Raw genomic sequence first — 12,680 nt, 5'->3', positions numbered from 1 at the left:
TTGCTGAGAGCAGTAGTTCTCAAAGTGTAGGTTGATGAGTGAGCATATCAGAATTACCTCAGGAGCTTTTTCTAACTGACTACACATTGCCTTCTCTCTCTCTTCACTTTCTGTTTGCAATATTTCTTTCCATTATTCTATGATGCCCCTTGCAGTGGACATGAGAGTAGAGCTGTGCATATTGCAGTTGGGATAGGCAGAGAGTAGTCTGCAGAAAAGTTTCCCAGAATCAATATGTTTACCCTCCCTTCTTTAAGACACAGTGATTTGTCGAGATGGTAACTTACTCCTTTGAAATGGTATGGGCATAGTGAATGTGGTGTCTCCTCAGAACTGGGGAGCCATGTTTGAATTAACATGAGATGAGGGATGATTTACTGTCAAACTCAAACCTGGTTCATTTAACAAATAAAACATTAGCAACTAGGTTTTATATGTTGTTCAGCATTCCACACTATATCTTAGCTATTTTGAACCTTGAAATTAAACCTTTTTTAATTTCATTTGTGCAGTAATGCATTATGCAAACTGTCACTTATTTGATAAAGATATTAGTAAATAAAATCCATATATATATATATATTCATTTGAGCAATGTTCAGTATCAGTTATCCACATTTATAAAGAGAGAATAGTATATGATCCAAATTAAGGAGCAATTTCTGTATCATTTATCCTATTAAAATTCAAATCTTAAACAGAGAACAATATTGTAGCTAATCAAAAATGTTTTAAACTGCATATGTTTGGCTCTGGAATAGTCATAGCTCTGGGATGTATTATATGATACATTACAGTCAATTTTTAATAAATTTTATTAGATAAATATTAATAATTGGGTTTCTTAAATGAATTCTGGCATGAGGCTCAGGAGAAAGTTATGTTAACATGGCCCAAAAATTAACTAGGGGGTAATGAAGAGTTATTATTTGTACAGGAAAAACTACTAATTAAAAAAAGAAAGAAAAAGGAGACTTCATAATTCATTTTGCACATCTATACCATGAATTAAGCTAAATTTTTAATGTGCATTGTTACTACAGTATATCCTTGGAATTTCTTTTGCATTCAAAATTGCTTTTAATTGTAGTTGATTTAGTTTCTGTTAAGGCTTGATTTCACGTCCAATAACTATGTTAACAGATAAGTAGAGTGGCTTGGAATCATGTTGAAAAATACAGTGTGGGGCCGGCCCGGTGGTACAGCAGTCAAGTTCGCACGTTCCACTTCGGCTGCCCGGGATTCACCAGTTCGGATCCCAGGTGCGGACCTAGCACTGCTTGTCAAGCCATGCTGTGGCAGGCATCCCACATATAAAGTAGAGGAAGATGGGCACAGATGTTAGCCCAGGGCCAGTCTTCCTCAGCAAAACCAGGAGGATTGGCGACAGATGTTAGCTCAGGGCTGATCTTCTCAAAAAAAAAAATTTCAAGAAAATACGGTTAACCTACTATGGGATTTAAACTCTTCCAAAGATAGAACACCAAAAGGTTAATATGAAAATCTAGTTCAAACTTTCTCCATAAAGCCTTTATCGGGTGGTCCTCAGAAAGGGAGAGGATTTGCATTTTTTTCCCCTTCTCTTTCCATCGTCCTTGTTGAGGAAGGCTTCCTGAAGGAAGAGTGAGAGATTCCTGGGCCTCATTCCACAGGCAGGTTATTTATACCTGTGAACATCTTCTATACTCACCTCCTTTTTATTGCCAGTTAGAAAAGTAAAGCATCTAATGAACTGTTCATTAGAAATAGAGGAACAGATTTCACTTTTGAATCCAAATCTGGTGAAGAAGAGCACAAGTAGGAAAAAAAAAATCCCAACTCAATTTAATACATATAAAATGTCCAATTTAGATAGACTTTAAGGGTTTCTTTTTTTTCCCAATTACAGTATATGGTTAATAGTTTACATATTGACAGACTTGTTTGCATTATAAAGCTATTTACCAGACACCAAAAAAAGAAGAAGAGGAAGACATTTTAAAATAAATTGTTTTACCAGAATCCGGTGGGAAAAATCTTAGAATTCTAAGCAACAACATAACAGCTGAATAGTCAGAAAGTTTACATTGTAAACAAAGAAAAACTACTGAAAATGTGTGGATTCCAGTAAGAGGATGTGGTCTTAATACAAATATTTCACATTTGTATTTTAATTTTGATTAAGCCAATATTTTGGATGCCATGGCAAAGACAAAGGGCATTTCAGAGAAGGAAAAGCAAGGCTTTGAGATTTTAAAGATAGGGTACATATTTTTAAAGCATATGCTGATTCTCGATTTGCAGAAGTGGTTCCAGTTTTATTATTATAGGTTCTTATTTTTTTCATCAGACTTATAAATGGTTTCACAATGAAGGGAGATATGCTGAACTATTTTCTCAGCCTAAGCACAAAGATAAGTGAATTGGACATTTTGTCACTGGGTGCGAGGACTCTCATCAATCCTTGATCTCGCCTTGGCACCTAATTTGAGCTCTGTGAATGTGCCCTTAGTCACAAGAATATCTTGGTATTGAGTCCGAAACAGAAGTAGAAGCAGGGCTGTCAGGAATCATGAAAGGAAGAGGGCCAGGAAGGAGAAGAGAACTTCTTTCCTTCCCTCCATACAATTGGATGAAATCTTTGCTTCAGCATCTTTTTCCAGAGACCCCAGGTTAGGAAAGTTATGCACTTTTTTTTAAATACTACCAAAAATCATGCCGTCTCCTATCATGTAAATAAACCCTAAACCTAAAAATTTGAAGTAAAATACGCAAATGTTTGTAGTCAAAAGCACAAAAGCCCTGTATTCACATATAAGACAGTTTTGGAAATGTGGTACCTTTCATCATCAAGAGAACAGCCTGCTAATTGTTATAATTGAATGAAAATAAAGCATTCAGGTTTGTTTTTACTGGTCATTAGCACACTTTTTTTAATCAAGTTTGTTTGATTTTGATACAGTTTAATACATAGCAAACTCTATCAATTCACTGTGCTACTCATTTTATAAACAAGTAGATGGACTAAATATGCTAAAGAAACATTTAATTAGGCCTTTTTGTCCTGGGTGGTAATGAGGAATGCCTTCTTTTTACTAATGCTCATCCGTGTATAATTGTTCAAAGATATTGTAGGAGTTGGGTCAACCATAAATTTATTATAATGCCTCCTTGGCTATATATATTTTAAGTTCACCACAAGTATTATTTTCTATTAGAATTTTAAAATCATATGAAAATTCATTTATATCGATGCAGTAGAGAGGAAACGATACATATTCACAAATTACATGTATCTTATTTTCATGAACAAATATTATCAGACTCAGAGAAGCCAGCCAAACCATTGCTTCTGCACAAACACAACCCCTGATGTGCACCTGCTTTCTTGATAGGAAAAGTCGTCTACTTCGATTCAGACTTTGTAAAAGCATAGTAAAAATGGTCATCTCTGTTGATTCTTATTACTACTGTTATTATACATTTTAAATGAGGGATGATATTAAAAGAAGTAAAGTAGGATGATGAATGTCCTAACAGGCCCTTACTCCTTTTATATTTACCTTCAAGATTTCACTTTTTCTACATACCTAGATAAATTACAAAGGTCTTGTCAAATTAATAAAGCTACTGAAATTGTTTCCACCTGTAAAATTTATTCTAGAAGTAGAAAAATGAAAAAGGAGCACTTGTTTTTCATTTGACTTACATTGTGTATTTATAAGATTAGTTTCTTTACTTTGAGGATTTAACTTAAATCACAAGTTGATTGAAATTTGTCTCCTATGACTTAAATAATAAAATGACACAAATTGGAATATAAGAGAACTTTTAAATTCAGAAATATTAATTACAGGGTTACTTTTTACATGTGAATATTCCCAAAGTGAAGACTCATAATTTCATCCAGCTTCATTTGGATGGTAGCTAGACAGAAGCAAGAAAAATAAATCCATAAAACTAAAATTGTTATACATGTGAGAAAAAATGAATAATTTACATGTAAGTATAATCCAGCATATACAAACTATATACATGTATATACAGTGTATATACATATATAATAGTGCTATTATAATTACACACACACAATTGCCCAATTACACGTTATTGCTCCTATTACTTTTAAAAGGCCTATAATATATTAAACAAAATATTTATATGGTGAAATTACTGATAGTTGTTTATGTTCTGTTCACCTGAATTTTCACAGTTGAGGATTTTGAGCTAAGTATAAATTATAAATGTCTAAGCTCAAATTAAACTAGCTCAAGTCATTTAAGATGGAGTGTCCTTTTATTACCATTTCCATTCATATTGTCTTGAATCGTTATATGTCTCACATTTTGTGAAGCATTTCATCAATGTTTCCTTTGTCATAGACATTTTTAAAAAGTGTGACATTTATTGGCTTAGACAACATAATTGCAAAAGGACAGGACTGTATGAACCATGAATTTACATGAAATGTATCTAAATAATTTGTCACAATGGTTAAAGAAAAGTCCCTGTGTTCAGCAATTGCATTATCAATTAAACCCAGATATTCTTTTCAGATATCAAGAGTTTAAAACTAACATTCCTGGGTAAGAATAAAACAACTTTTCAATCTCAGTCATTAAGCTTTCTTTGTAATCTCTCTTTCTGAACTTTTATTCAAAATATGGTGATCATCATCTTTATTTTTTTTTAGTGTTTTGCAATTAGATGAAATAATATAGCTTTTAAAATAAAAACATGAATGCATCCACATAAATAATACTGTATATGATAAATAATATGTTAAAACTATTACTAAATCAAACAAATATTTCACTTTTTGTTATTTTCCACTCACTATCTCATAAAGGGACAATACATTTTATTTTCAAATATTATTACTGTCATTTTTAATAAAATAGCAATGAATAATAGCAAATATATGTCAGATCTGAGTCTGCTTCAGTTGAATTAATCATAACTATGAAGTGAATTAGTAATCTTTCTCTCAAAAATAATCATTTTACTACAGCAAAAACATAGATCACATCCTAATCATAGTATCTATATTAATACTCACAGTACTTTAAGAAAACATATCTGGTATTATAAATTAAAGCTAACTTAAGTAATTCTAATGCACAGCTGAAACAAGGGGCCTAGCCAAGGAGGTAGAAACTCCATGGAAGCAAAGACTTATCTCCTTTAATACAAAATTACATTCCCATATAAATTTATTTTCACTAAAGTTATTTCTCATAAAGAGCAAAATTATGACCTATATTTAAGACAAGACAGTCTTACTTTCTGTATTTAATAAATAAAATATAAACATTTTAATTATCAAGTTATATTGTAATTTGATATGGTTTCTGGACACTCATTTTTCAATGTCAGAAGCACCAGGATTATTAGGTATTGTACTTTGATGTGATTTGTATAATATGCCATGTTACGAATATGTGCATGGTTATCAAGGAAGTCATTACCGTCAGAAGGATCTAGCTTTGCACTTTCAGTTTTTATTATGCACATGCTTTCTACTATTCACTAAAATATTTGATTAGGAGGAAAGGGGACATGATAAATCACTAGTTTAGAGGGATTCCCATAGATGAGGTTTTAAAACACTTAAAGGTTAGTACTGACTTTCTGTGCCTTAAAAAAAGATTTCAAGTGAAGGAGGGAGAGATGATTAGAAATAATAAGAAAAATGAGATAACTATGAAGAAGGTGACTTATGGGAAAGGAAAAGGAAATGGAGAATAAACCAACAGAGAAGAACAACACCTATTTAATAGTGGGTCTGATCCTCTTGCATGAGAAGAGCTGCGTTTTAGTATTATATGTAGAGAAATAGTGAATCATGTCTACAGGCTTTTCTTCATCTGAAGTAATTCCAAAATACAGCCCTGAAAAGTTGCATTTTTATATTGATGTACTTGTGTTTTTCACTTTATGCATACCTATGTTAATACCCATATATAATTAATCAAGAGATATTTAAATATGTTCTTCTAGACATTCATGGAGCTTTTTTTTTTTTAAGTACAATGCCTTAGTTTTATTATCAGTCACATAGCTTTAGAAGGTGCTAGTCTCCTTTTTTTTATGGGGAAAAAAAGTGATGTAAGGCATCAGTGACGTGGTGAATTACATTCAACACACAATGATTATTTCTGCTACGGGCAGCTTGAGGAAACACTAGCAGAGAACACTGGCCTCTGCACAATTCTGCAGCTACAGGATCGGTGAATCTCTGGAGCTCTGCTGCCCTCTCCTGGCCCAATGAGATAAGTGCCTGCCCCAAAGCTTTCGACTTTCTTTGTGTCAGTTTAGTTTCCTCCGCAAAGAAGATACTGGCACCTTAAAAATCCGATTTTCTTTGGTTTCACTCGCATGTAAATAGATGATAACTTGGATTATGGTCAGATTAATTCTGCAACATCATTTAATGTTATACAGAAAGAAAAACTCAGCATCCTCTGTCTTAGTTCAGGCATGACTGGGGCCAGTTGCAGTAAGTGGTTGGAAAAGTCAGTAGCTAAATATAACGGTGACAGCTTTCACAGATAACAGAATCCTGACAGTCAAATTGGCTCGAAGCCCTTAGATTTTGATTGGTTGGTGTGTGTGTGTAATTTTAGTGCACATTTTTAGAAAGAATAACTTTCACTTTCCTTTTCCTTCGTGTCGTTTACTATCTTAAGATGCGTGGATCCTTGATTCTCTCATTCTAATTAATCCTGTAATTCTTAGCAGTCTAGTTACTTTATTTTCTCTCAACTGCATACTGCCTAGGAAGAATGGTGCATCATTGGGGTACTAAGTTTGAAATTCATAATCCAAAAGGAATGAACTACATAAATCAGATTTTTTTTTTAATTCCCAATTGTATCCTGGTATGGCATGAGGGTGGTGGGTTATAAGATTTATCAACATCACAGTGCATCAAACTTGTTAATAAACTAGCTTTCTAGAAAGAATTTTTTTAAAAAATGGGAGCACAAAAGGCATGGCATAGCTGGAGTTTAAGGTTCAAGCTTTGTATCCTCTATATATAATGTATTATGTTTTTCAAAAACTTTTTATTAGGAAAGCTATACCAGACGCATAATCACTATACAATGATTAAACATTACCTTTACAATTTATAATCACTGAAATTACAGAATAAATATATGCACATTTCTTTTGAATCTTTGTGTGTGAGAGAGAAAACATTAAAAGTGCTTCCTACAAAGCTGTTAGTGATATATACCCAGTTGCTTTTTTATGTTTTTTTAATATCATATATATATAAGAAAGTGCAGATGTTCTCCAAAAAATCTTGGCGTTAGGATGAAGTGTCACAAAGAGGGTGCTCATCCCTAGGGCTGCGCCTCCGGCCGTTCAACCCCCAGGCCTCCACGTCAGTAGGATCCAGCCTAGAATGTGCCTTTTCCCAGGGTGGTGGGAGTGATGTCATGAGCTGTACACTAGAGGCAAAGGGAAGGTGGAGCTATGGCGAGGAGAGGAATGGGTCAAACGCGAACTCATGAGACTGGGTTGAATAGGAGTGGAGTGTGTGCACCTGCACCAGAAAGAAGAGACGGCAGGGATAAAGACCTGACTGTGTGCAGGAATTTGTGATTTGCGTGTGGTTATGTGTGTGAGAGAAAAAAGAGTGGGTGAGAACATTCGAGCAAGACCCGCCCCCTCCCTCCCCGTCTTGCAGTTTCCAGGCATGCAGCAAACTGCATTGTTAATACATGTACAGAATCTGTGCCATGATGGGAAGAGGAAAGAAAGCCACAAATGTCAATTTGTTTCCCCCCTCCCTGTCAAACAAAACTACAACTAAAATAAAAAGTTACTGAAAATAAAAAGACACATTGAATTTTACTTAATTAGGATCAATACAACGATCCCCAATATACCTTATACATGGCACAGTCAAAGTCTCAAGTTTCAGTATAAAAAAATAATGATAACATTTGCTGGCAAAAGTCTGCGAAGGCACTTCATTGATTAATGATCTGAGTATGGCCCTTCCTCCAAATCACATCTGAGAGGGGAGAGCATACATCTGTATTTTCTAGTTATCATGCGGTTTCAGTTCTGTTCAGGGCAGGAAAGTTTGTGAGAATGGACTTATTGGGACAACTGGAAAGGGAGCAAGGGATATATTTCTTTTATTTTCCTTTTTTCTTTTGGAAAAAAAAGCACTAATTTATTTTTCTTTTTCTGTTAGAACCTATATGTTGTCTTCTCCAGGACTTCGAGGTAATCCGGCTTAGTTTGAAGTTTGGCCCTTAACTCGAGGTAATCACTTTTTTGGGTTTGGTGGTCTGTGAAGCCCTTTCCAGCCGAGAAGAGAAGGGTTTCTTTGAGCCTGGCGTCCTGCTGTAAGTCTGGGTATTGCATGCCAGGAGGGTGGACGTGCAGTTCCTTTAATTTGGGCACTGTGCCATAGAGGCAGTCCACGAATCCCACTGTGCAGGGAGCTGGCTGTGGCCTGTCTCGGTCTAGTAGCATACTGCCACCACCACAGCCTCCCCCGGGAGGAAACAGCACCACCCCACCATTCTTCTCATGGTGGCGGAACCCAGCCAAGTCTCCCCCACTTCCCGCAGCTACCCCTGAAACCCCACCAACTGCTGGGTGGTGAGGGTGAGGATGATGATGATTCCCCGTCACTATGGTGTTGAGCTGGGAGCTGGACACTGCCAGGGCCCACTCCTTTTCTTTTTCCAGCAAGGTCCGGTAGTTGCTGTGGTTCTCCTTGGGTGTCTCAGAAAACTGCTCACTTCCTAGAAGAACCTCACCCATTCCTGGTGGTTGTGTCCCAGGGCCCCCACGTTCTGCACTCCCTGCCTCCTGGACTGATGAAACAGCCACCTCCTCCTCTTCCCGAGGCTTGTAGATGGGGTTGTTGCACATCTGAGTAACTGGATGGGGGATGTACTCATATACATGACCCACAGGAGGGGCCTTCTCTGGGGAGGAAAGAGTTGGTCGACCTCCACCTCCACCACCTCCACCATCCTCAAAAAGCCGGTGGCACTGCATCTGGATGCCAGTAAGGTCCACACCTTCCTGCCTCTTGCTTCTAAAGGGGAGCTTCTTCCGGCGCCGTCGGAGTACATAAGCAAAGAGGCCTGCAGCAACAAAGACTGCTGAAAAGAACAGAACCAGCAGGCTGAGAATCAACACAGAAAGCGGCACAGGGCCCCCAGGGGGAGAGAACTCATAAGGTGATGCACTTGTTGGACCCCCAGCAAGGTGAGACTCTCCAGGCTGGGCTGGGGATGCTCCAGCTGGTGGGACGTGCAGCATCTCTGGGCAGAGAACTTCCAGCTCAATAGTGCGCACATCGCGGTGGGTGAGGTTCTCAGGGCTCCTGCAAAGCACATCGCCCACCACACTGACTGAGCTGATGGTTTCTATCCACTGTTTGAAGGGGACCAGGTCACAGGTACAGTCCCAAGGATTCTCATTGAGGTCTATCTGGACAATGGCATTCAAGTGTTCTAGGACACCAGCCACAGGAAGGTAGAGGAAGTAGTTCTTCCTCAAGTTGAGCCGAGCCAGGGATGTGCCTGCAAAGGCATCCGTTGGCAGGGTCCTCAGCAAATTATTGTTGAGGAATAGCAGCTTCAAGTTGGGCATGAGGCTGAAGGCTGCAGGCTGGATTTCCCGGATGACGTTGAACTCAAAGTACAAGTAGTGCAAACTCTGTAGGCCTCGAAACATGCCTGGTGTCAGCTTCTCGATATCATTGCCATTGAGGAAGAGGCTCTTTAGGTTGGGCAAGTTAATGAAGGCCCCATCCTGGACATAAGAAATACGATTGTTCCCCAGGTGCAAGAGATCCAAGGAAGAGAAATTCCAGAAATCAGAACGGTATATTTTCTGAATCAGATTGCTACTCAGGTACAGTTTCTTGGCATTCAATGGCCTTGGAAGAAGTTCAGAAATGTTATTAAATCCTCGCTCTTTGCAGTTTACAGTCAAACCAAGGTCATTGATGTGCAAATTACAGGTACACCCAGTAGGGCATATTATGGGAATGGGTGGTCTGGTCTGGTAAGGAGCAATGGGAGGTTGGTTTGGACCAGGATATAGAGCTTGGGATGTGGAGGGTGGCCTTGGTGTTCGGGGCTGTTTTGTGGGCTTCGGCTGTTTATTTGAGGACTTGTATTCAACAGAGGAAGCAGTCAAGTGGACAGAGGACAGCATTGAGGAAGGCTTAGTTGGCCATGCATTCTCCTTGCTTGATGACAAGTGAGGAATCCCCAAACTAGCCTCCACCTCAGAGTCAGACAACAAAGGACAGAGTTCTGTCTTCCTGATTTCTCGAAGATCCTTTCCATGGAAATGGAAAGGGGTCTCACAGGTGATATCTCCCACCAGGGCAGTGTAAGGAATGCGTTCCAGCCAACTCTTTAGTTGCACAATCTCACATGTACAGTTCCAAGGATTTTCTTCCAACTGGAGCTCCATCAGGCTTCTGCCAATGTGGTCTAGCATTCCTCGGTAAAAAAGAACCTTTAACCTGTTTCCACGTAGGTCCAAATGAGTTAAGGAGACAGCCTTAAATAAATTGGTTGGAAGCATGGGGATGAGATTATCATTTAAAATCAGAACCCTCAATTTACTTAGGTTCCGAAATGCCCCACTCTCAATACGTTTAATGACGTTGTAATCTGCCTGCAGATATTCCAGACTTTCCAAGCCAAGGAAGGTGTCATTTCTGAAGACATCTAGTTTGTTCTCATGTAGATATAGCCGTTTTAAAATCTTAAGACCATTGAAAGCTCCTGTTTGAATGTCCTGCAATGCGTTGTTCCCAAGGTTAATGGACACAGCGTTATTCAAATGAAGAAAACTGTTGGTGTACAATTTCCTCATTGAATTCCTCTGCAGATACAGTTTAAAAGGTCTTGACCAGAACTCAGTAATCTGACTAATATTTGTAAATCCTTTACTGTCACAATGTATATGAAAGAGGCTTTCTTTAACTTCACAGTAGCATGGATCAAAACAGGGCTCGTCTATTTCCTCTGAGTCCTCTATTAGGGGAATTGGGGTAGTCCATCCTAGAGCAATTGTGCTTAGAAGAATTATCCACAACATCCTCCCTCTGTGAAGCATCTCAGCTATGGAAGATGTCATCATTCCTGGTTGATTACAAAACTGCAACAGAAATAAAGATGCAGATTTTTAGCTTTTAGTCATACGCACTATTATAATTGACTCCTATATGTGGGGCTTTTCAAGAGTAATATAAAAACTTCAGCAGTTATTGAAATGACACTCAAAACGACCTGTCAACATGCTTAATATGTCTTATATTTTAAACTTAGGAGACTCTGAAATATTGTACCATGCGATGACATTTTCCTGAACCAATCCATACTTGGTAAAGGGCATACCATACAAACGGAGACAACCTTCATTGCCTGTTAGAGCAAGCAGGGAACTGGTTTACAGTGATGCCTTTTAGGTACAGGCAGATTCAGTAATAATGGCAATTTGGCGATTACACCTGTTTGCCTGTTAAAACTCACATTGATATCAGAGGTGCCCATTATAGATCTGATTGGAAATCTGATGGAAAAAACAATAATGTTTTTTAAACTATAGGTTTCTACTCATAAAAAGACATGGCATACCCCAAAGTTATTAGATTAAAGAGTATGATAAAGTATGAGCCCATTTCCCAATATCAGATGTTGAGATGTATAATATGAGTGGTATCTCGGAAGAACTTAAGATTTCTCTTAAGAAATGATCACAACATGCTTAAATATAGTGTCTGCTCAGTAACACACCATACCCCCCCACCTCCTTTTGCCCAAGCTCAGATTATTAACATCTCCATTAATTAAATAATTTCTACATATGTGTATCATTTGGCTATTTAAACCCATTAGGAGTGATTAGCCTTTCTAAAACAAGCCCATGCAATTGTCAGAGCTAAAGATAGTGACAGCTAAAGGCTGCTGAGGCTGGGAGTGTCTGTATTAAACACTTGCAGAGCTTAGTTTTGAATTTGTATGTGTGCCTTTAAGATCAACTGAGGAACCCTGGAAAAAGCTAGCATGGCAGGTAGCTGGTTAGAGGAGAGGTGGGTAGTTAAAGGCAAGAAAAGCTGGAAACCTTGATTCTTACCTGCTGATAAATGATCTATCACATGAAGACATTTCAAAGAAAGACATCATTCTTTTTCAATCAGAAGAAACAAATATAGTTCATTGTTCTAATAATACAGAGCCTGCCTCTGTCTCTCTTTCCTTGCCTAATATCATCAGTATATGAAGATGCATACATTAATAAATTATAATAATGCAGTTTTATTAGATTGCCCTTTCTGAGTCTCTGAAATATTGATCAAAATTGAATGGTTGTTTTTAATCAATAAAAATAGACCAGAGTTTTTAGCATATCTTTTTCTTCCATACATAGATACATACATTAAGGAAATATTTTGTCAACCCTTTAACTTAAAACACAATGATATAATTTAAAGGGAGAACGAATCTTCACATTCCACTTGCATAGAATGTACACAGCTGTAAGGAAAGGAGAGCCCATGAGAAAGCAAAGAGAAACCTGCCTCAGGCATGCAGTACTCAATTTTTAGAAACAATTAAATGAAAAAAAAGAGAGAAGGCAGATGAGGCTACATTGCAGTATCAGTTAGTCTTCTTCCCTGTCTCCCTTATAAAATATTAAAA

At 37.6% G+C, this 12,680-nt stretch overlaps 1 protein-coding gene across 1 annotated transcript; it reads right to left on the bottom strand.

Annotated features, from left to right (window-relative positions):
- Nucleotides 1-8,187: 8,187 nt before the first annotated feature.
- Nucleotides 8,188-11,118, bottom strand: SLITRK3 (SLIT and NTRK like family member 3). The gene has a single exon (XM_046658050.1). The coding sequence runs from the start codon at nucleotides 11,116-11,118 to the stop codon at nucleotides 8,188-8,190; it is 2,931 nt and encodes a 976-aa protein (XP_046514006.1).
- Between the last annotated feature and the right edge of the window lie 1,562 nt (nucleotides 11,119-12,680).

The sequence above is a fragment of the Equus quagga genome, chromosome 4 (genome assembly GCF_021613505.1).
Source record: "Equus quagga isolate Etosha38 chromosome 4, UCLA_HA_Equagga_1.0, whole genome shotgun sequence".
Lineage (NCBI taxonomy): Eukaryota > Metazoa > Chordata > Mammalia > Perissodactyla > Equidae > Equus > Equus quagga.
The sequence above is the reverse complement of the archived record's forward strand: the minus strand, read 5'-3'. Positions and strand labels throughout refer to the sequence as shown.